Source organism: Ictalurus furcatus, chromosome 14 (genome assembly GCF_023375685.1).
Source record: "Ictalurus furcatus strain D&B chromosome 14, Billie_1.0, whole genome shotgun sequence".
Lineage (NCBI taxonomy): Eukaryota > Metazoa > Chordata > Actinopteri > Siluriformes > Ictaluridae > Ictalurus > Ictalurus furcatus.
The window spans coordinates 29,609,296-29,629,594 of record NC_071268.1 but is presented as its reverse complement, the minus strand read 5'-3'; the positions used below and the strand labels follow the sequence as shown (position 1 = coordinate 29,629,594).

General features: G+C 37.1%; 1 protein-coding gene across 1 annotated transcript; it reads left to right on the top strand.

Annotated features, from left to right (window-relative positions):
* The first annotated feature begins 10,290 nt into the window (after positions 1-10,290).
* On the top strand, positions 10,291-18,934 carry LOC128618088 (uncharacterized). The gene is made up of 5 exons (XM_053641491.1): positions 10,291-10,416; positions 12,885-12,972; positions 13,096-13,434; positions 16,922-16,969; positions 17,630-18,934. The coding sequence occupies exons 2-5, from the start codon at positions 12,924-12,926 to the stop codon at positions 17,719-17,721; spliced, it is 528 nt and encodes a 175-aa protein (XP_053497466.1). The 5' UTR covers positions 10,291-10,416; positions 12,885-12,923; the 3' UTR covers positions 17,722-18,934.
* Positions 18,935-20,299: the final 1,365 nt, after the last annotated feature.

The window sequence follows — 20,299 nt, the reverse complement described above, 5'->3', positions numbered from 1 at the left end:
ACACATGATTCATTTATTTACACACTTTTCACAAGCACAGGACACAGCATGAAATACACTTTCACACACTTTATAGGATCACATATTACACTGTTTGTAACTTTTTAAGATCTTTCAAATTAAAAATAGACATTAGCATGTGACTTCATTTGTTTTATTTATTTCATCCACATCAGTGTGTGTGTGTGTGTGTGTGTGTGTGTGTGTGTATATAATATAAAATTTATTTATTTATTTGATATGGAGCACAACATCACCACTAGTGAATGTAAGATAAACACAGTGCCTGTGAGGTTATTTCAGGACATGACGTGCACACTACACTACATTACACATTGCCTCAAACAGTACAGGTTCTTTAGGGTGAAATAAACTCAAACACGTTTCATACATCTATTGTTAATAAGACGGCACTCATAGTGTCAGGAAATACCTCATACCATTCTGCATATGTACAACTTTCACAGATTAACTTAAAAAATCAATTTATTGCTTCACCATTTATTCAACATTTGGAAACCTCATACCTTTCTTTTAAGGTGTTCCAACTATTGATGGGCTTGTTTAGATTTCTTATGAATATACTGGCTAAAACACAAACTGGAAACCAAATCAAACGATTATTTATATTTAAATAATAAATGGTGTAGTATTGATCAAAGTAATCTATTGTACAGAAAGTGAAAAGAAAAGAAAAATGAACTACGTCACTGTACATCAGTTGTTCATGAATAAAATTTATTACATTCACATGTGTTTTTTCTTTGAGTTTCCATACTTTTGTAATTATATTAACAGGGAACAATGTACACATTTAATGTACACATTTAAATTCAATTCTCAAATTTTTTCAGTGAACCTTGAAAAAGAATTAAATTAAGAAATACGTTTATCGTTTTCTATTCTGGAAAAAAAAGCATAAAGCTGAAATGAGTCGTCAGTGATTCCAGACTTTACTTCCTGTATTAACCTACGTAGGTTTGTAACAAAAAGCCCAGATCTGGTCTTCATCATCTGATCAAACAGCTTTGAGTTGCCCTCAAACACTAGAGCTGTAGTTTCCCTGAAAGAGTTAGGTTCCTGTTGTGGCCAGAACCCACTTTATTTGGACCATCCTGCCCCTCTGGATCACAACCTTTAAGTATGAGTCATTATTTATGTATATATTTTCTACCGAGTTTCACCCGATTTTTAACTTTATAATCCTCCAAACACACACACTAGAAGATTCGGTCAGAGCGCGAGACCACACACCTGTCCATAGTAACGATTTCACAGGCACGAGGTCTCACAGAAACTTGCGTTTCATCAAACATGACTTCAGTAGACAATATCACTCGCAAGTCATTTTATTTATTAGCCTACGGAAACCCTAAGTGGCCATGCATTATTCATTTTTTTCTGTTGTTTTCTCGTGATCTTGACATAACCAAAACCTTTTTTCTCACTGTGTAATTTTATTGTGAGAAAATCTGGTGCTTTGTGAGTGGGTCTGGTGTTACATGCACGTTGGCATCTTCTCCATCATAAATGTAATAATGTCCCGCTGTAGAGATGGACTTTATCTCCACATTAAGAGAGGGAGGGATGTCCCCTTCTCAAGTGTCAGATATGGAAGTCATCAGTCCTACAGGGATGATGTATTCTTGTAGACCACCCCAGAAGTTAGCATCACCCTGATTCCCTCGACAAAAAGCCAATAGGATTTTTCCATTGGCTTTTGGATTATTGCAGAAAATAAACTCTGTGACCAACAAAAGTTTATGATTCTTAAATGTTTTGTTCATTAAGATAAGATTCATAAGATTTTAAAGCCTACACTTGCCAGAAGTAAAAAGCTAATGTTAGGCTATAAATGAACTACACCACGGTCTCATGACTTCAACGTCACTACCGCTACACTTCTGACAACTCTTTCAGTCTTTATTTAAAATACAATACAATTGGAAAATACTATAAATTGTTAAATGTACCAGTTGGAACGTTTGAGTTGTAAGAGTGCGAGTATATACACTACTAGGCTGTAGTAGAAGAGTTTTCCTGTTCGGCGTGATGACGTTTAATGCCAGCGACATCCTCTGTAGTCCCATTTAGACACTTGTTAGCAACCATCCTTTTCAAGACACGTAAAAGTTTTTTTTATTTAAAAAAAAAAATCCTGAGTGGGGTATTACTGATGTATTTTATGGCGTATAATTAATCAGTTTGGCTTTCAATAGACTAAGGTGTGTCTCTGATTGTTTGGAATGAAAACCTGCAGCCAAACCGGTCCTTTGAGGATAAGATTTGAAACCCCCTGATTTAACGAGTCGTTTGTGACACTCATGCTGCAATTTAAATAATGAACACGTTAATAATTTTTTTTCTTTTTTTTTTTTGACCTCGGATGCATGCAAGTCTATTGTATGAGAGTTTTAAAACAAAATTAACCACGTTTCAAAACCATAATAGATGCGCTTTAATGCTAAAAATTGTGAAGTCATCCTACAGCCTGTCGCCGCTCTGTCATGGGCTGAGGTACGAAAATATCCTTATTTTATCCACACAATATGTTTTATATTGTCTTTAAAGTATTTAAGGATGTTTACTGGACGTGTTGCTGTGTATTTCTGATTGTGAATTGTAGAGTTTAGGAGTTTAGCGTCGTTTATTCAAGCAGATGAGCAGCTGTTTTAGTGTACACAGGACCCGAGTATAGGGAGATAAACCTGGATCACTTCTACATTAATGAACACACAAGGAGAAATAGATGTAATGAAAAACAGAGTTCATGTTAAACATGTTGACCAGGTGTTTCTCTCCTGAAAGTGAAGATGGACATCATGTGCATTCTTAAACTGTTATTAACCCTTTGCTGTCGAGCTCAAAACCTGAATTCAGCTCCATATTTTACCTCCATATTGGTTAATGATTACAGTTCTGTGTCACATGCTGCTGCTCAGTAAGTTTAAACAGGATTAGTTTAGTAAATTTAACCACAAACGGGTTTAATTTGATCATTTTGTCCACCTGGCAGTGGATGAAGTGCTCTGGTCTACAGCTTTAGCTTGTAGAAGTTGTTTGTGTTTATTGTCACATACTCATACAGTACAGTGAAATATTAGTTTGTTTTTGTTTACAGTTTGTTTAGGATTGAGATGAACTCCTGTGGAACAGTAACCGCTTGGTTCTGCTGGGGTTTGACCTCACACGTGTTGTGTTGTCTCAAGCTAATGAATGTTCTTAATCTTTATATTTGCTATATATGGTCATTTCCTTTCAAACATTCTACTTCCTGCTTCTGAAGAAAACGTCGCAGTTCAAATTTTCACAAATCTTCAACTCGGAAGGTCGTGAGTTCAAATCCCAGCCCTGCCAAGCTGCCACTGCTGTGCCTTAACCCTTAAATGCTCAGTTGTCAAATGGGCATCTGCCAAATGCTAATAATAATATTTATATAAATTAAATATATATATAATTAAATAAATAAATGATGGATCCATCACTTGGTAGTATAAATGGAAATACAGGAAGTGGATACAGAAATTTGGCAGGCAGATATTCACAGCTGGAGTGGAGCTCTGACATGTTTACTTTGCTGTCTCTTTTTGTTATGAAGAGAATGACCAGCAGAGGGCGCTACTGACTTCTTAAATATCGTTCACACAGAGAACTCTTTGAGCATGTAAAGGCAAGATGGCAGCCATTTTAGAAGAGATTCTCACCTCCATGTAATGGTTTCAACACGGTGATGTTAAAAGTATTGAGTTAACCGATCACTGTCTCGCTGTTCTGTGGGCAATTTGTATACACCTGTATAAGGTAGTATAGGTAACGGTTGTAAATAAATTTGGCCAACACAGGTTTTTTTTTTTTGTTTTGTTTTGTTTTTTTTTGTTTTTTTTTTTAAACATAACAGTGCCCACTAGCTGCTTGTTTTGGGGTTTGATATCCTACAGGCCTACAGTATTAAGTAGGAGAGGTTTTCTTTAGTTTATTTTCTTCTTATTATTATCATTATTATGTTTTACCTTAATTTTCCCATCTCAAACCCCCTCTCTGCAGTACTTAATTTCACTGTATCTGGTTATGTGGTATCTACAGCTGGACCCTTGCTTCTTCTAACTCACGGCTGGTGTCTTATTTTTCTTTCTCCAATTGAATATGTGAGTATCTGTTTCTATGTTAAGTGTCTTCAGGTAATAGGCAAAATTTGGACCTACATGAGCTACCAGATAGTGAGATGCACTAAGAGATCTGTCGAGAGAAAAAGAGAAGTGATCAGCCGTGTTTATCTCTCAGTCGATGTTAAGTGAGTTAGTCTCAGTAGATCACACACTGATCATTACACACATCAGAAATCAAAGCTGGACATGAGGAAAAATTGGAAAGGCACTAAGCTTAGTGTATAACAAAAGCAGTTCATATGGGGCAATTTAATAATCTGTGTTTTAACTACTAGTTGAGAACCATTGTCTGATTCTCCTCTTCATGATGCACCATAGGAGACAGATCTGGACTGCTGGCAGGCCCGTCAAGCACACACACTCTGTGTCTATGAAGCCACGCTGTTGTAGCACATGCAGAATGAGGCCTGTCATTGTTCTGCTGAAATAACCATAGACTTCCTGGTAAAAAACATTGCCTTTTATACCTGTATGAAGTTGGCCACCCCCCCCCCCCCCCAACACACACACACACACACACACACATGCTCCAAATTCACCCCAAATAGTCTTGTTTGTTTGTGCTCCATTTCTGCTGGTTTGTGCCACTAAAAGTTTAGTTTGTGCTGCTTCGGTTTTTAAAATATTAGACATTGACTTATAGGTGCAAATCTCCTCAGTGTGAGGACTCTTTTAGAGTCAAATCTCCGAAGACTTTGTCAAAACAAATCATATTTGTTCAGTAAACAATTATCTTTACTTCTTTCACTGGTCTCTCATGATTGAACTTTTCATTTATTTACAAGTAGAATCATCTGCTACACTTCACTGCCACCACTAGGTGTCAGTGACACTTCGGTTCACGATGCTCTTGTGGAAATTTGTGTTAAGTTAGTATAGGAAAAGTCGACACAGTTACTAAATCAAAATTCTGGTCAGTGTAAGTACAATGTTTTAACACTGTCAGTTACAATATTAGTTAACTTCAAGTATAATGGTACAACATTCAAGAGAGCTAAGATTTCGATGTTTATTGAACAGAAAACTCATTGCTAATACTAATATGGCTAATGGAGCTATGAAATACCAATTACATCTGCACATGGTACCCATGTTAGTTTTTTGAGTACGTTGTGCATCTAGGGGTCAACATTACCATATTGGTCCTAATATAAGATATAATATCCTTATATATTATTACTATATTATATTATCCTTGTATTGTGGAAAATACAGTAATACGAGAAAAGGAGTTTATACTGTATATGACATTTTTTGAGTCAGGATTATTTCAGTGGGTAATTGTGTTTTGCTTCTGCCAGATGCCCAAGAAACCAGCAGTGGACAGGGATTCCATTTTCAGAGTACTCTGTTCATCAAAAGAGGCCATAGTTCAAAATGGCAACATAGCTACTCCTAATCAGAGCATCTGGCAGGAGGTCTCCATGTGTCTGGGAGATGTATAACCACCTGAGTAGTGGAGTGACAGGAGTGTCAGGAAAAAAACAAAATATGCCAACATGCTGTGTTATACACAAGAGTGAATGCACTGTTTAAATTTAATTTCACAAGTTCAAGTATTTTTGTTGTAGGCCACACACCCTTGTTTTCCTACTCCTGCTTGGAGAAGCCTTTCTGGAAGTTGAGCTTGATGCTGTTTGCACTCAAGTCTTGGTTTGAAGACAGATAGTGGCTTGTCAGTATTAAGTGTTTTTAAGTTTAAGTTTTTAAAGGTCCAGTATTTGTCTTAATGGATGTTTGATAGTACACACAGTAATTCAGTTTCACACGTTTATTTATATATATATATATATATATATATATATATATATATATATATATATATATATATATATACATACATACAGTATCTCACAAAAGTGAGTACACCCCTCACATTTTTGTAAATATTTGATTATATCTTTTCAAATGTTATATTATCAAAAAATATAATCAATTATTTACAAAAATGTGAGGGGTGTACTCACTTTTGTGAGATACTGTATGTATGTGTGTGTGTGTGTGTGTGTGTGTATATATATATATATATATATAATATATATATATATTTTTTTATTTTATGGAAAACAGAGGTGATAAAGGTGGTGGATTTAAATAAACAGGTGCCACTTAAAGGTCTCTTCTTTCACTGTCAAGATTTGAGGAATCACAAGCCCAATTTGTCTGATTGGCAATACATACTGATATACATGCTGATATCAAAACTCTGTATATTGGCAGCTACTGACATGACTATTAAGTAACCGGGATGACTCTGTGCAAGCTTCTGTTCCAGACTTCTGTAAGATATCACAGGGATGATGGTGACAAGACCAGGTGTCCTCTGTTCAACTGCAGCATGTGTGTCATGTCAGTACACCTACTTAGTACCTTATCATTATGTCCTTATATAAAATACAGCTGGCATATCTGATATCCACAGGTCTTTATTGAGAGCTGTTAAGTGCAGTTTCATTTTATCAAGGACTCCTTTCTCATCTGGGTCACGCCTGATAAATATGCCCAGAAGACTGCCCTGAACCTGTCCTCCAAACATTTTTGTTAACATTAAGTATGACTTTCGCTTCTAGAGCTGCACACTCCTCTGGGAAAAGACATGTCTCATGACTGACCTAAATGCTGTACTTCTGTTTCTGGGGATCATGAGTATGCATGAAAAATAGTGGATAGACTTGGGATTTATTTAATAATAATAATAATAATAATAATAGACTTGGGATTTATTTTCTTATATAATGAAACATAATTTTATTATAGAAATGGACTGATACAATAAGCTTTTCCACTCACCACACACTCATTACTGATTCATGAAAAGCCCAAGGGGAAAATCATTGGCTTGTATAAATAGAGAACCATGTGACTTACAGGAACACAAAGTACAGCTCATTACAGCCTTCACAGGAAAGCAAAACCAAGGCATTATCATACTTTCAGTTCCTCTTGCTCTGGCAAACAAGTTGCTGGGTTAAGCTTCAGTTAAGGACTGGCTTTTTTTCATGAATTGAGTCTTTTTTTTTTAGCCTCTACATCAGTCTAACAATATTTTCAAATATTACACAGTCACTTAAGTCACTTTCACAGTTAAGTTCTTAACATTATCTCTGAATATATTATTTAAGAATACATTTTTTTGATCACTGAGATGAAGATAGAGATATGATTTTAGATGTGCATTGTCATATACACTTACCTTTATTTTAAGAAGATTAAGTGATCAAAGCTGTTTTCTTTTGGGGATCTAGTGTCTAGTGTATCTAGTGTCCCAGCAGGTTTGTGTTTAAGGTCACAACATTATTTCACACCAGGCTGGCACATAAACTAGGTTTGTGTTTTTCATCATGTATCACATGTCCATATTATTCAGTATCAGGCATGTCTGAACAAGATGAAAAAAAATAAAACCATATAGTACATGGGGATTTTCATGGAGTTATGAAACCCTGCAGAACACATTGTAGGCATGTGGGGCTAACCAACGTTTATGCAGAAATGTGGTCATAAAATCCCCTCCTCACTTGATCTTTAAGCGGGTGAAGTGAGTGGGGGTAGTAGCTCAGTAAGGTTTATTTAAGGTTCTGTGCACTGCCAGAAAGAAACTTGAGTAAGGCCCCTGTACCCAAGAACAGTTAGGCTCATTGGGCTGTACCTACTTACCTAACCGTGCTGCCTTTCTGGAAAGAGAGAACGGAGGCCTCTACACAGACACGCATTGCTATTCCTCCCCCAAGAAGAAGATCTAACGCATCCACTCAAACTTCTATTTCGGTGCTCTACATAAAGAAAAGATATTCGGATGCGGCTTTCCAAACATACTACAGAATGTCATATCGCATGTAAACTCCCCAGATTCCTGCTGCTTCTAAAGACACTCAGGCCACCCAAATCCCCTGGGCATGTAAATAGGAAAACTATGCTCCCCCAAAATCTTATGTAAAACCCATGACTGTTAAATAATTATTTTATGTGTTTTACTTAATTAAACTACATAAAGTTTTCTAAACTCTTCCCTGTGTTCGTGCGAGTGTGTGTGGGCGTGTCTATTGTACATATGCATGACTCTTCTTATCTATTCCTGCAGGCTGACCTTGCTGCAGCCCCTTCGTACTTACGTTTTTTCCAGCTCTAAAAACAGGACGTTTTTTTTTCCCTTTTCTTAATGTCTCTATTTTATATTTAAATCTAATATAATTTCCCAACACTGCCACATAAATACATGTAAATGTAAGCCTTAAGTTATAGTATCCTTCATCTGTAGAAGAGCACATGCCAAATGCCATATGCACAAACCTCTTAATTTTCATAATTCAGCTCTTACTCACAACTCTATTCAGAGATACCTGAAATAAATACCAGACATACTTCAAACTTGATTGTCTTAGGAAACTTTCATATATACAACATTTAATCCTGGTGTGTTCTCCCGTTCTGTGCTTTTAGGTGAACAAAGATGGACTTTTTGTAGATGAACACAAAGTTGTGTCTTTATGCTCTAGCTGTAAATGTGTACATTTATCATAATTCACACAGACTTAATGTACTTAATCAATTTTGCAGTTTTGATCTGAAACTTCATCATAATCTGACCTGTTTGGTATACAATTTAGAGAATGATGTGTGTTTGTTTTTCATCCGAGTAGTAGTGTATACTGCTGTGATAATAATACATGATTGTGTATTACTGTTTTGTGTACTGATGAGGAGACTTATTATCCTTATTAATGCAGGTTTAACAGGTTTTAATAAGGAACATACCATATTAACAATCCATAAGACTGTTTAAAATTTCGAATCAGTAGGACACAATCAGGATGTATACATGCTTAGAAATAAAGGTACTAAACAGTGCATTTTCTTGTTGCATGCACGGTATCATCAAGCGTACACTTTTTGTACATTTGGTGTCTTTCACCTGGAAATGTGAATGTGGTGTACTTTTAAAAATAATTTAAGGTGCATAATTGGACCACTGATGTGCCTTTTGAAACTTTTATTTAAAGCGTCATGAAATACTAAACTACATTTTCTGAGATTTTAACAGAGGTGTTTGTATCGCACATCATAAAAGACAATCTTAGCATCCGTTAATATTAATTGTAGGAGAAATCTGGTTCATTTTGTGCTTTTTACGCCATTTTCATCTTCCTGGTTTGGAATGTCACGTCGGTGTCTCATAATTATTCATGAGCCTGCGTGTCCTTATCCTATGAGAAGATGCTGTCTCTTAATTATTCATGACAGCACTTGGTGCTTTCCTACAGATGTAGTATTTGAGAGAGGCGTTCAAATGGGTTGCGAGTGTTTGTTTCAGTGGTGTAAGAGTTCGAGTGTGTTTTCTCGGGAGAGTGATGAGAATTGGAGAAAGGTGGACTTCGGACTTGCTCATGAAAGCAGTTTGTGTCTACACAATGATGCCGTAGTCCCAAGGACTTTTCCATCCCTTCAAATGAGGCATGTTTTTTTTTTTAACCATAACCGTTTTACTTGCCTTTTGAGCTAATTAAACCACTTAAAGCTCCACGGGCCATTCAAATAGACAGGGCAGAGGACCTGCACCGCTATCTATTGTGTCTCCATTTAGCCCTGGGTACTCAGGAGGAGAGAGGTCTTCTGGCTCATCTGCAAACTTCTATGTCACTATCCATCTTCATTGTGAACCCACTCCCCCTCCCTTCTTCGCACAGCCATCCACGCCCATTTCAGCTGCATTTTTCAAAAAGATTGAGAGGTAGACTTGAGCTGAAAGAGGGAGGTTTCATAACCATTTAAAAGCTAATTAAAGTTACATCTACCCAGTAAAAGAGACATAGTAATGGTACACTTATGGTAGCACTTCCAGCAAACAAATAAAAGTAGAGTTTGCTACCTGTATTTTTGAGAGTGTGTCAAAGCACAACCATAGCTCACCATGCTATGTTTGCATTTATTTGTTTGTTTGTTTTAGGTGGAGAAATTGAATAATACTACATAGATATTATTGCTTCAGGGAAAACCGAATGTAATGTTGGTTTGTTAAACTCGAGAGGTGCAGCCTTGCAAAAAAGTGTTTACAGGAAGTGTTTTGCAGCTCTGCACACGGCCCGGATCGGTTAAGGCGTGGCGCAACGTGTATGCTGAGATCTGCACACGGCCCGGATAGGGTTGGGTGTCTGCACACGGCTCCAAACTTTCATATGTTTACGTGTAACTCGTCTCGGAGACTGGCGTTGTGAATCTGCGGAATGTAAACGCGGTATTTCCCTTCTCCGAGGTAAGAGTCTACAGGATTTACATTCACATTTATTCATTTAGCAGACGCTTCTATCCAAAGCAACTTACAAATGAGAAATATCAATAAATGGTAATATAGTACACCTAAAATAAATAAAGAAATCAGATTAATATGACTTTGTTAAGATAATCTGGATAAAAACCCATTATATATTATAGTAAAGTATGTAATGTATTCAATTTGTACTATATATTCCACACGAAAGTGCATATTCATGTCACTGGGTTTATTTCTCCTTCTTGAGACTATGCTGTATTAAAGTCTATTTTAGTGTTATATTACTAAACAGCGCCGTTCAACGGCAGCACAACGTCACTGCAACATTTGAAGTGGAAAATTCCACTGACTCAGGGTTTGTTTATTCATAGACAACCAATGTTGTTTCTTTTCAAAAGTCTATAGTTTATTTCTACTGTCTACTGACAAGTAAGTCTAATACAATTAAAATACTGTTAAGTACAGCGTTTAATTAATTTTAAGTAATATATATAGTAGAATACAGCTAAGAAATAATGTATTTCCTCATCATCATTCAACACTCAGCATGAGGAAGTAAGAGGCGTTATTGAAATGTGACCTTTATGGGAAACAAAGGCAGCAGTAGAGGGGTGGTGACTGGTGGAAACTTCTAAACACATTTTCTTTCTATTTAGTCATATCAAAATTTTACACACCAAGTGTTCTACCTTCATCAGAGTAAGATCTTTTTCTGAAAATTATATTTAAGTTGAAGAATTTAAAAACTTAATATTTTTATTGCGACACTTTTGTGTTACACCACACTGTTGTTTAATTATTCAGGCGTTTTAATTACCAGATGATCATACAGTTACTCTGATTGTCCATATTACCATAGTATGAGAGAAGATCGATAGACCTGTTACTTGTTGTTGTTGTTGTTATTGTTATTATTATTATTATTATTATTATTATTATTATTATTTGATTGCTTTAGATCATTGCTGCTGGTGTTAATGATGTTCAGTTTCAGTGACTTGGCTGTGACTGAGTGTGTGGTGGCATGTAGGTTTAGGCCCAGCAGCTTGGATGGAATCAGTATGAAAGCCTCTTGAAACCTGATTGTGTTTTGTGTTTTATAGCATTTTTGCTTGCTTGGTTGTCGTGTGAGTAAATGTGACTGGTTGTACTGAGTTTGTTCTTTTTTCTCTGGTAATGACATTGATTTGATGTGATTTGATGTGCGTATTAGTGGTACAACCTTGATGTTATCCTCCCACAATTATAATCAAAATGGCAGCTAAAGTGGTTACAATAGCAGCCATTGAATAGCCCAGGGGTTCCCAAACTTTTCCAGGGCAAGGCCCCCCAAAAGGCATTAACATTTGACCGAGGCCCCCTTTTGCAAGATATCATTAAAACACATGAAAAATACAGACTTCTGAATATATACCCCTTTTTTTTTTATTAATAATTACATCTTACATCTTTACATTACATTACATTAGGAATTGATTGTGTGTGTGTGGTTGTCTGAGAGTGAGAAAGAGAAAACACACTAGTGGGAGGGATGGGCTTGGTGGCTTTGAGGCCCCCCGGGCGCCCCCTGGCGGCCCCCACTTTGAAAACCACTGGAATAGCCTATAGCCCTAGTGTCATGGTGAGGTTATTTGAAAGTGGTTAAATTGCGGGAGGATGGCACTGAAGGCCTAGCTGTAAAATGCATGGCCCGCTGCTGGTATTGACATTTAAATGTTGTTGATATTTTGACTTGGAAATGGTGGTGTAAATTGGTCTAATTTCATGCAGCTTTGTGTCCATATGGCTAACATTAACTTTTGTGTAGTGTAAGCTGGGACACTGGGGGGAAAACCTGTTTGGGTGTATGTGTGTGTCTCAAAATGGGCTGTTTGTCCTGCCTGCACTTTCTACAGAATAGTCTTAAAAATAGCAATGTAATTTATAACTGAAGTTAGGAAACACTTAGTTTAAATAGATGTTCATATTTATCTTCTATGAACACATCCTCACGTGCAAAACACATGAAGTACAGGTCATTGCTGGAAAACTGTACATTTTAATTATTTTAACATACACAAGACAACAAGGTTTCAGTACTATATAATATCTTTGTAACACAACTATCATTTTAGTTAAAGGTTCCTATAAGAAAGACATGAACTCCACCTACTGGAACTGAGTGGTAACTGGTGATTAAATAATGTACACAGAAGCTTAGTTTCTTGAGTTGCTTGAAAAGAAACCATTAGGGCTAGGCATTTAGAGTCATTTTACACTGATAAAACTTGTGGTTTACACTGATACTATGGCTTTACCTAGATTGTTTTTTAGGCAAGGATTTATGTTGTTTATTTGGAATTATTATATAATTATTTAAATGAGAATTTATTGATAAGTTCCATCATACACTGTTACCTGTAGATATTTGTATATATTTCTCTGTTAAATCTTGCCTCTGCTTGTTGTAGGAAACCAGCACACACTCCCCCAGAGACTATCCGGGCATCATGACCACCTTTTTACCAATTTGCATATTGTGGATCACCACCTGTGTGGGTAAGTATATTGCTTGTTTAAATAAAATAAATGAATTATAAGTTTCTTAACATAAGAGCATTACATAAAAGGTGCTGAAATTAATTTAAAGTTTAACTTAATTTTTTAATTTTCCCATCTCAGGCCTCCTCTCTGCAAAACATGTATTTGGCAAAGAGAGTTCCACAGTTGTCCTGCCATGTACACTGAGAGTTGTAGGTGGAACTCCATATATTAGGTGGAGCACTGATAAGGGTGATGTGTTTGAGCGAAAGGGCAAGGAGTCATTTCAGGGTGATGGATATGGGGGCCGTGTGACTGTTCCTGAGACCCAGCTGCTTAAGGGGGACTGTTCCTTGGAGTTGAAGAATCTTACACTTGCTGATAAGGGTGTGTACCAGAGCTACCAGGCAGTGAGACGCACAAAAAGATCTACACGTGTCGATGACAAATGGGATCTAATCAGCAGTGTCACAGTCGATGGTAAGTGGATTATTCTCAAAAGAATACAGAGTAACACTAGAAAACAGGATTATGTGGAAATTTACTAAACTTGCTGTACAACAAAAATTATTTATGTATGCCTGTTTAATGGCATGCAAATGAATGGTGTTTTACAAACCTAGCTGTGTTCTGCACTACACAGTTAATTAAAGTACATCTTTGGTATTAGATTAAAAAAGGAGAACATAAATCAGTGGGCCATCTTTGAATTTCTGTTTCAACACATTCAACCATTTCATAACAATATTTTTAAATCAGAATGTGTTTAAATTCTAAATGGTATGCACTTATAGCCTTTTAACCTTAGCGGTTCTACAAAGCACTTTAAACTTTTACACACACCTATACACACACACACACACACACACACACACACACACACAAGGCACTAGCTTGCCATCAGGAGCAACTTGGGGTTCAGTGCCTTGCCCAAGGACACTTCAGCATGTGGACTCGGGAATCAAACCACCAAGCCTACTATTATTGGAAAACCTGCTCTACCACCTGAGCCACAGCCTCCCTATGGGGTTTACCCATGAAAGCAAGAATGAACTGATTTTCTTGGTATTGATGAGGCTTAAAACACTTCAAACTGAAGTTTCAAACCACTGGTAACAAATACAAGTTTTAATGAGTAAATATATAGAATTCAAAAGGAACAGTAAACGTGCAAAGCAACAAGGATGAAACTAGAAATATGAAATAAGAAATGTGAAGCAAGAAGGTCATTACCACCTTAAGCACTTAAGGGACTTTAAACAGCCCTCTAAGGTGTTAAAGAGCTTCTGCTCCTGCACCATCGAGAGTATCCTGACAGGAAGCATGAGAGCCTGGTTTGGGAACAGCACCAAGCAGGATAGGTGGCTCTCGAGGAGGGAGTGATCAGCTGAGTGTACCGTCCACACTGAGCTCCATGACCTGCAGTCTATCTACAGCAAGTGGTGCTGGACCAAGGCCAGGAAGATAATGAAGGACCTCAGCCATCTGAACAATGGACTCTTCTCCTTGTTGCAGTCATGGACGCACTTCTGCTCCCTGAAGGCCAACACTTACTGTACATAATGAGGACGAGCTTCTTCCCACAGGCCATTCAGGCCCTCAACCAGGACAACACGCAGGACTATTTATACATGCACATAGATACAGACCTTAGATTTCTTTGCACAACACCCAACATTCCTGTCAACACACATGGCATATCTTGTATTTATACATTTTTATTACATTGTTAGCTTCTTCACTACACAGCCTCAGCTCAAATGCACAGCACTGTATTGTACATACAACTGCACACATCTGCACTTTTATTCCACATACAGTTCATACTTTTTCTGACCTCTTTCTTTTATATCATTTGTTTATATTTTTATGTAAGCAAATTCTGCTTTTATATAAATAAATACATTTTGCTTTTACAATTCTGTTTTATCACTGGACAATCGTAAACAGCATTTCACTTCACGTTGTACTGTGTTTGGTTGTATGTGTGACCAATTTTTGTTCTATGCATTGGGAACCATGAGGTGTGCTGACAGGTGTGATTCGTGACAGGAAGGGGGTCCTGGATTACTGGCCATAATGCTAACATATGGCAGGGGAGTGGATGCCAGCATTTCCCAGAAGGAGCAACAATGACTGATTTAGCGGGGTCCGGTGGAGGCAGAGGGGCAACAACGAGTCAAGTGAAGACCTCATTTGGACCTCACTTCATATGAACAGTTATGCTATGATGACTAGGACTACAATTGCTATTATATCCTTATTGCAATCACCACAAACAGATTTGCACTCAAGTCTCAATCAGTGAACAGTGGAGAAGTTCAACAAAACAGACTTTATGTGAAACCTGTAATGAATTCTCCTGGTTACACATCTGCACTATTTGACTATGTAGTATTAGCACATTTATAGAAGGAATTTATTTATAATCGCACTATCTGGTGTCACCCAGATGAGGACTGGTTCTTTTTTGAGTCTGGTTCTTCTCAAGTTTTCTTCCTCATATCGTCTCAGGGAGTTTTTCCTCACCACCATCGCCTCTGGCTGCTCATTATGGATAAATTCATACATTTAAATATCCTGAATTTATATATTTCTGTAAAGCTGCTTTGGGACAATGTCCATTGTTAAAAGCGCTAAACAGATAAAATTGAATTGAATTGAAGGCAACGCTCTATGTAGAGTCAGCAGGTTGTGGAGGTTCTGGAGTGACAGAGACATCAGAGTCATGTGGAGGAGCAATGGTGTCCTTGCCGGAGTTGGATGGCGAGTTACTGCGAGTGATCATCTTCCCTTTGAGGAAGCCTGACCAAACTTACCCTCTGCACAGGCTGACTGCCACCCCTATGCTCTAGGGATCGTGGAAGCATGTAGTGTGACCAGTTGTGAAAGCCCTGTGATTGCAGTGGTAAGTTGGTACAGACATTTTTGTTGTTCATGGATTCAGTTTTGTTGCTGCAACAGATGTTGTCCCACTACCTCATCCTCCAAACTGAATGTTGATACATGCTCACTTGGATGATGTTTGGCGAATCCATTATTACAGAATGTTCTTCTGTCGAGACCCAGGAATAAATGTAAAATAAATCAATAAAAAAATACAGAATTTCAAAAAGATGGTTAAACATTCAAAATAACTAGGATTACAAGAAACAAAAACACGCAAAGACTTGGAACACAATCTGGAAATATGTATATACTGTGCAGTATACACAGCACGATTAACTTCACACGACAATAAACAGGAAGTCAGAGTGACATCTTTAAGCATATTCCAGGCAATATAGTTGAAGATGCACCACACTCTCCAGATTCTAAACTTTCACACTGGTGACCTAGATAAATATGGAGAGCAGAGAAGAGATTAACAAGAGCCTTGTGGTGGAAGGACTGAATCCTGTTGAACTGTGAGGAGATATTCCAGCATTGAACACCCCCAAGTTGGTAAAGAACCTCAGAGAAGTGCACATAACCTCATACAAATACCACCTTCTTCAAAACAAATAAACGCCAATCATTTTATTTTCTTCACCAAGCAATGTTTGGAAAAGGAACTAGTGTGTGGGAAAATGCAGAGCCAAACACACAGATGAACCATGTTTGCTGCCAACTATTCTAGATGAAGAAATGTCTCCAGTGGAAAGAAATTCTAGACAGCATTTATTGTATGATTATGAACATTTTGTTCTTTTTGGTCATTTTTCCCTGGAAGTGACACACTATGCAATTAAAATGGGAATATCTACAAATACATTTTTGTAGTTGTTTTTTTTTCTTCATATACCCTGTCCAGAGACATGCAGAGGTGTATTTCCTTTGAAAAATGGTTTGAATGGTAGTCACCGGTTGTCAATATATTCAGCTGCCATTATTCAAAATTCATTATGAAATGTACAATTTATCATATGGTTAAAAGGTTAAGATAAAAGATAAATCTAATAAGGGTGTGTGTTTTTCCCCCTTGCAGTAACACCTGTGCCATCTAAAGAAACAAATCAAAAGTCAGTTCCCACAGGTGAGTCAATATCAAACTTGTATATTTAATTATCTGCAAAACACTTAATTTCTTGTAAAACCAATAATTCAGTTTATTTTAAAATGGACTGTTTATTGTATCCTATTTTTGCCCGAACCCAATGCTCTTGCAGGAAGTTTGACCAATCCCACCAAGGTTTACATGATATATAGATTATGTCATGGATATTTGGCCTATATACACCAAATACAGTCCATAAATATTTGGACATTGAAAAAACTATATTATGTAGCTGTTTACCACAGTGAATTGAAGATCAAATTAAAATAATGAATATCGCAGTTCTCCTCTGCAGTTTTAATGGCAGGAGATATTTGGAAAATGAATTCTGGAACCCCAAACAAATACTGGTCCTAACAAAACAAGCACTCAATCACAAATTATTTTGTACCACATGAGAAACAAATGTAATTGAGATAATAAGTAAATTACACATATTAAACAGGTAGGTTACATAATAAACAGTCAGTTATAGCTGTTGTGTTAATATGTAATAGATATATTAATATTACAGGATTCGCTGCACATGGGCCACTAGCATGGACCATGTTGGCTAAAACGCAGAGTAATGTTAATAAAAGTGTGTGTGTTTTGTGTCAATTAAATTAGATATAACGATTAAATTGTGTGTCTTTCCAGGGGATGCGAGAACGAACTGGCCTCACCCACAGGTCATGGTCTTGTCCCTCTTCTCTTGTTTTGTCTTCCAGCTTTTCTATGAGGAAATGTGAGTGAGATCTAGAGTTGTGCACAGGATGGTGTGTTTTAAACAAACATCAACCGAAAAAAGCTAAGTTTACAATTTCATAGAAAAGCTGCTGAAGACCATTTATACCACAGATATTTGACAATGCTAGCAATTTTATTTGCTAAAAGTTTATATACTTTGTGTGGTGAAGGGGCTTAACTCAACTCAGGATTTTCTCTGTGAGCTTAATGCTTTTAGTAGGGCCATCGTTGGTGAACAGATCTTAGGGGAGGGGTCCGAGAAAGACGCATCCTAATGACCCCCATGAAATATACAAAAAAGATGAAAAGTACCTTGCCTTGGTTAGGTTTACCAGGACCTAGTCCTGGAATCAGTCTCGAGGGTCATGACTGCAGGTGAGCATCTGGTGACTGGACGACCCACTTCACTCGGTCAGGTCCAGCCTGAAATGGTGATGTGGAAACATCTTGTATTTTCACCACATGCAAGAGAAAGGGAAGGGGACGGATTGAATGCCAAACTATAAACCAGGAATTATTAGTGTGTATGATAAAATATAGAAATTGTCAAATCATGTAATGCTTTTGACATTTTCATTGGATTCTGCTGGATTGCTGGATCCCAGTCCTGTTTGCACAACTCTAGTGCTTTGCACTCTGTAGGGAACTGAGAGTAGGATGCTATTTCAGACACAGAAAAACTTACCAAGTCCCAAAGAGCATTCCACACTTTACCTATTTGCACACCAATGGGTCTAACACAATCTTTGAAGCGCAAAGGATGGAAATGTGTGTGTGTGTGTGTGTGTGTGTGTGTGTATATATGTATAAATGTTGTGTACACAACAAATTGTGAGATTTCCTGTTACAGATTTAATAACATTTTAAACCCCTGTATTGTTCAGATTATGATTGGGCCAGGTCTGAAATTTTATTTCAATACCCCTTTTTGTGAAAAAAGACCAAGTAAAGCAAAAATAATAGATTGCTTTGAGATTATCAGAAAAGTAGATGGTATCATTTCTGCCCACTTTCTTTAGAATATGAACATCACAAATCAAATTGATTGATCAGCACTCCAGGAAAGCAAAATCTGCAAACTCTCACAAGCGTGAAACTCTTCTCTGGCCATGTTCTGGAAACAAAATGTATGTGTGTATGCTATATGAACTACTATGCTAATTGTAATAAAAATGTTTTCTACATTGTTGTTGCAGTATTAAACAGTAAAAGACTCTTATGTGTTGTTGTGACTGTTATTGCATATAAGAAATTATGGGGAATACATCTGGAATGAGATGTTCATCCAAGGCCAAGTTATCCCAATGGGCATCATGGGCTGCAGCCCAGGACCCCGAACACTAGGGGGCCCCCTTTAAAAATTAGACTGGAGAACATCAATGCATGAACATAGGCTTAACTGTTTGCCAGTGATGTCAAGTGAGTATGACATTGATATGTCAACTCGATATTAAGAATTTAATCGAGCAATTCTCTTTGAAGAAGAGCAGGAAGAAGCCCTTTTAGTGCTGAGTGAGACTTAATACATTTTATTTGCTGGTCTGTTTCTGATCTGTAAAATTATTACTCGATACAACTGTTTCATTTATGTGGATTATTTTTAGCCTATATGGGTTGATATGCTTTCTGTATTTGTCTTTATTTTTATTTGATCAACAAATTTAATGCAAGTGTCCAATATAACGGGCCCCAATGGATTAATGCGGCATTGGCGGTGTCCACAAACTTTTGGGTTATAGTGTATTTCCATTAGGGCTGCACGATTATGGCCAAAATGATAATCCATATTATTTTGATCAATATTGAGAACTCGATTATTTATCATGATTATTGATTGATTTTAGGGACAAGATTTTTATTGCACTTTCACATTTAAATAAACAGACCGCTGCTTTCACCTCCATGTTGTGCTACATTCCTGATAATGTGCAAATCTTTACATCAAATTCGACTGATCCTTAAAGTGCATCATCTCGTGGAAGCAAAATATAGGATAAATAAAAATCCCATCAACCAAATGAAAATACGCATCAAATATAACAATATGCTACCAAATAAACAATTCAGGTGTATGCTGAAAAGTCAATAACAGTGTTTACAAGAGCAGAGACGCAGACAAATCACCCAATAGAATGGCGCATGTCATTTTTTTTATCAGAACCCGGAAGTTATCATCACACCGGTTCCCTCGACAAAATCCCAATAAGATTTTCCCATAGGATTTTGAATTATCGTAAAAAATAAGCTCTGTGATCAACAAAAGTTTACAATACTAACATGTTCTGTCCCTCAAGATAATTTTCACAAATAAACACAACTTTTATAAAGTTTGAAGCCTAAATACAATCACCAGAAATAAACAGCTAACTGTACGCTATAAACAAACTACACCACGGTCGCTCCACCTCAACATCACCATCACCAAGCTTCTGACAACTTCTCCAAACTTTATTTAGCAAGGTTTTCCATAATACGGATTTACAATTTGTGGGGAATTGTACACAGCACACCTGAACCAGTCCCCGACAACGTCTGTAGTCCCATTTAGCAACCACCTTTTTCACACGTAAAAGCTTTAAA

Excerpts from the sequence above, each read along its gene's own strand:
- LOC128618088 (XM_053641491.1), top strand. The coding sequence starts at position 12,924 with ATGACCACCTTTTTACCAATTTGCATATTGTGGATCACCACCTGTGTG. Across the intron at positions 13,435-16,921 it reads CAGCAGTGTCACAGTCGATG|TAACACCTGTGCCATCTAAA; the intron begins GTAAGTGGATTA and ends TCCCCCTTGCAG. Across the intron at positions 16,970-17,629 it reads TCAAAAGTCAGTTCCCACAG|GGGATGCGAGAACGAACTGG; the intron begins GTGAGTCAATAT and ends GTGTCTTTCCAG.